Source organism: Nicotiana attenuata, unplaced genomic scaffold (genome assembly GCF_001879085.1).
Source record: "Nicotiana attenuata strain UT unplaced genomic scaffold, NIATTr2, whole genome shotgun sequence".
Taxonomy (NCBI): Eukaryota; Viridiplantae; Streptophyta; class Magnoliopsida; order Solanales; family Solanaceae; genus Nicotiana; species Nicotiana attenuata.
In genome coordinates this window covers 19,108-21,992 of record NW_017674721.1, presented here as the reverse complement: position 1 = coordinate 21,992, position 2,885 = coordinate 19,108, and the positions used below count along the sequence as shown (strand labels likewise).

The 2,885-nt window shown below is 35.1% G+C and overlaps 1 protein-coding gene across 1 annotated transcript; it reads right to left on the bottom strand.

The window, feature by feature from the left end:
- Positions 1-1,775: 1,775 nt before the first annotated feature.
- LOC109219170 lies at positions 1,776-2,435 on the bottom strand (the record flags this gene model as incomplete). Its single annotated transcript, XM_019383601.1, has 1 exon — positions 1,776-2,435. A coding segment is annotated over one exon (660 nt), but the record flags the coding sequence as incomplete, so codon positions are not given.
- Between the last annotated feature and the right edge of the window lie 450 nt (positions 2,436-2,885).

Sequence of the window (2,885 nt, the reverse complement as noted above, 5' to 3'; positions counted from 1 at the left end):
CCGTGTTGACATGGAGCTTAAATTAGAAAATGCTAGTGAATAAATAAATATACAAAGTTAAGAAATTTAGAAAAAAAGAATGAAAAGTTATATATAAAAGACATTACCAGAAGGCAAATTCACATTACTGCCACCAACATCCACTTGACCAACACCATCAACCCGACATGCTGAACACATAAAAGCATTATCAACATAACTACTTAAATAAAAAATAAAAAACTATCAAGAACCTATCATTTACATACTAACTACAGAATTAGTAATATCAACATCGTACCCTGTGGAGCAGTATTAGACTCAATAACAACATCTGCTCGTGTCTGTACAAGGATTCCTGATGGTAGTGGAGCAGGACCCGACTTTTTAACATCATGAGATGACTGCTTATATGTTGCTTGTTGTGTAATGGCGGTGATTTGATCAATTGCAGATGCAGACAGATCAAAGTTAGAATCAAATCCAAAATCATGCTCATTTACGAAGGGGACTGAAAAAAGTTTTTTTAAAAAAAGGTTAGTCAATGCACAAATATATAGAGTTAAATAAATAAAAAAAGAATAAAAAAATTACATGTACAACATTTTACCAGAAGGCAAATCCTCATTAACTACGCCATCACTTGTTGTGACGTTCTTCACATTGACACCAGTGGCACATCCATCTTGACCAACCCCAGCAAAACCAGATACTAAACATATAAAAGTATAAGCAAGAGTACTATTTTCAAAAAACAACAGCAAAAAAAAAATCAATCAAATCTGTGATTTACATACTAGAAGGTGCTTTGGGCATGCTATCTCCAATAACTACAGGATCATTCCCAACGTGGCCACTTTGAAACTGGTCATAATCATTATGCATCTCACGAAAGTCAGGATCATTATACTGTTGCTTATGCTGAAAACGAGAAACTAACAATTTTAGTATTATGTATATTACAAGAATAATATGTGCACTAAAAGTAAAGAATGGAATAGTATCCTATAAGCATATATTGCATCTTTGAACAATATACTATAGCATTATATTATATAAAAGATAAATACCGCTGAATTTCCCTCTGGTTTCATTGACTTCATTGACTGCTTACCAATAGCTGCAAGCACCTCCTCAAACTTGTTCTCTACAAAAAGCTTCAAAGCTTGTAACTCCTCCATTACCTCAACATTGGTAGGTTGGGAATCACCTCCAATACTTTCAGGCATACTTTGTGTCTTTGGTAATTGAGTGCCAAAAACCTGAAAGCTATCGGGCTGGCTGGGCTGGCTGGGCTGGCTGTCAGTGCACACAACTTCAATTTCAAAGCTTAGACCACGCACATCAAATTGTTTCTTCTCATCATCAGTTGGGGTGATGTTCTTTAGCTGCAATTATTAAGCACACTAGTTAGAAATAGAAATGATAATAAAGTATGAAGGAAAAAAGATCCATATTACCATATGATACCAATATAGTATACATGTATACCAACAGAGTATATCACTGAACTGGGATATAGTATACATGATACCAATATAGTATACATGTATACCAATAGAGTATATTACTAAACTGGGATATTGCTACAACTGTGACTAAACTACTGTACCAAAACATTAAGAGAGGCAATAAAACAATGAGGAAATTACCTGCTCGCATTGCAAGCTACACATTCGCAAAGCAACTCGCTCATTCGGGATTTGACCCATGACTACCCAATTCAAAATTCGTGGAAGTTTGTTTCCAAGATGATCACCAAAGTGACCATCCAAACTTGGGCAGCATTCATACAACTAAGTCTGTAAAGCCAACGGGAAGCCACCAAGTCTATAAAAAGAAGGCTTATCTTGAAACTTGTTGGAACACGAGTCAATTGTAGCTTTATAAACATCTATACCCCAGGGATAATTATTAAAATCACCGGACTCAACCAAGTCAATGTAAGACCGTGAAATAGCCTTTGTTTTGAGTTGAGAAAATAAGAAGCTGTTGACAAAATAAAGAACTGCTATCTTCAACGCATCATCATCCGTTTCCAATTTCTTCTTCTTAAAACAGTCTGCTAGTTGGGCAAATGTCACGGATGCAGTCCTAAAATATTTTGAAATCAACCTATTCTCTGCTATGCTCTCTATACTTGTATCACCCTTACATTTCAACCCAGTAACAAGTGCAAATTCACCCAAGCCAAACCGCAACCTAGAATCATTCACTACAAACCGCATCTCATTTTTCACCTCATGATGTACTTCTCTCATAAGCAAATGGTGCATAACCCGAATCTGCACAATCACTGGTGGCAGATCCAAAAAATAGCCAAAGCATGTTTTCTTAAAAAGTCGAAGTTGCCTCTTTGATAAATTCGCTTTCAATTGATGAATAACATGGCAGTTGGTATCCCAATCAACCTTTGGTTTATAATCTAAGTCAATAGGCACAAGGAAATCCCAACACTGCAAAACATGTTCATATAAAATAATTTCAGAAATAGAATTCACTTAAAATGCAACTAAACCAACTAAAAATATCACAACTATCATATGATACCAACACGACATATAATTATACCAGCAGGGTATACAATTACACTGACTAATTTCCGGCAACTACAAATGACTATACTACTATTACATAACAGATAGGAACAAAGAGAAAAAGCAAAAAGGAATGCAGCTATAAAGTATTTTCAAGATACTGTACGATACTACTATTATTAAAGGAAAACAAATAGCGAAGACAGCTAAAAAAAGATCCAGAAGCATATGATAGTATATAGCTATACTAACAGGGTAAATAGTTGTACGGGGTTGTTCCAATAACTGTCTATAAGTATAAAAACTATCACATAACACACATACACTATGTCTATAGGCACAAAACTTTTATGGGAAACATCATGCGTG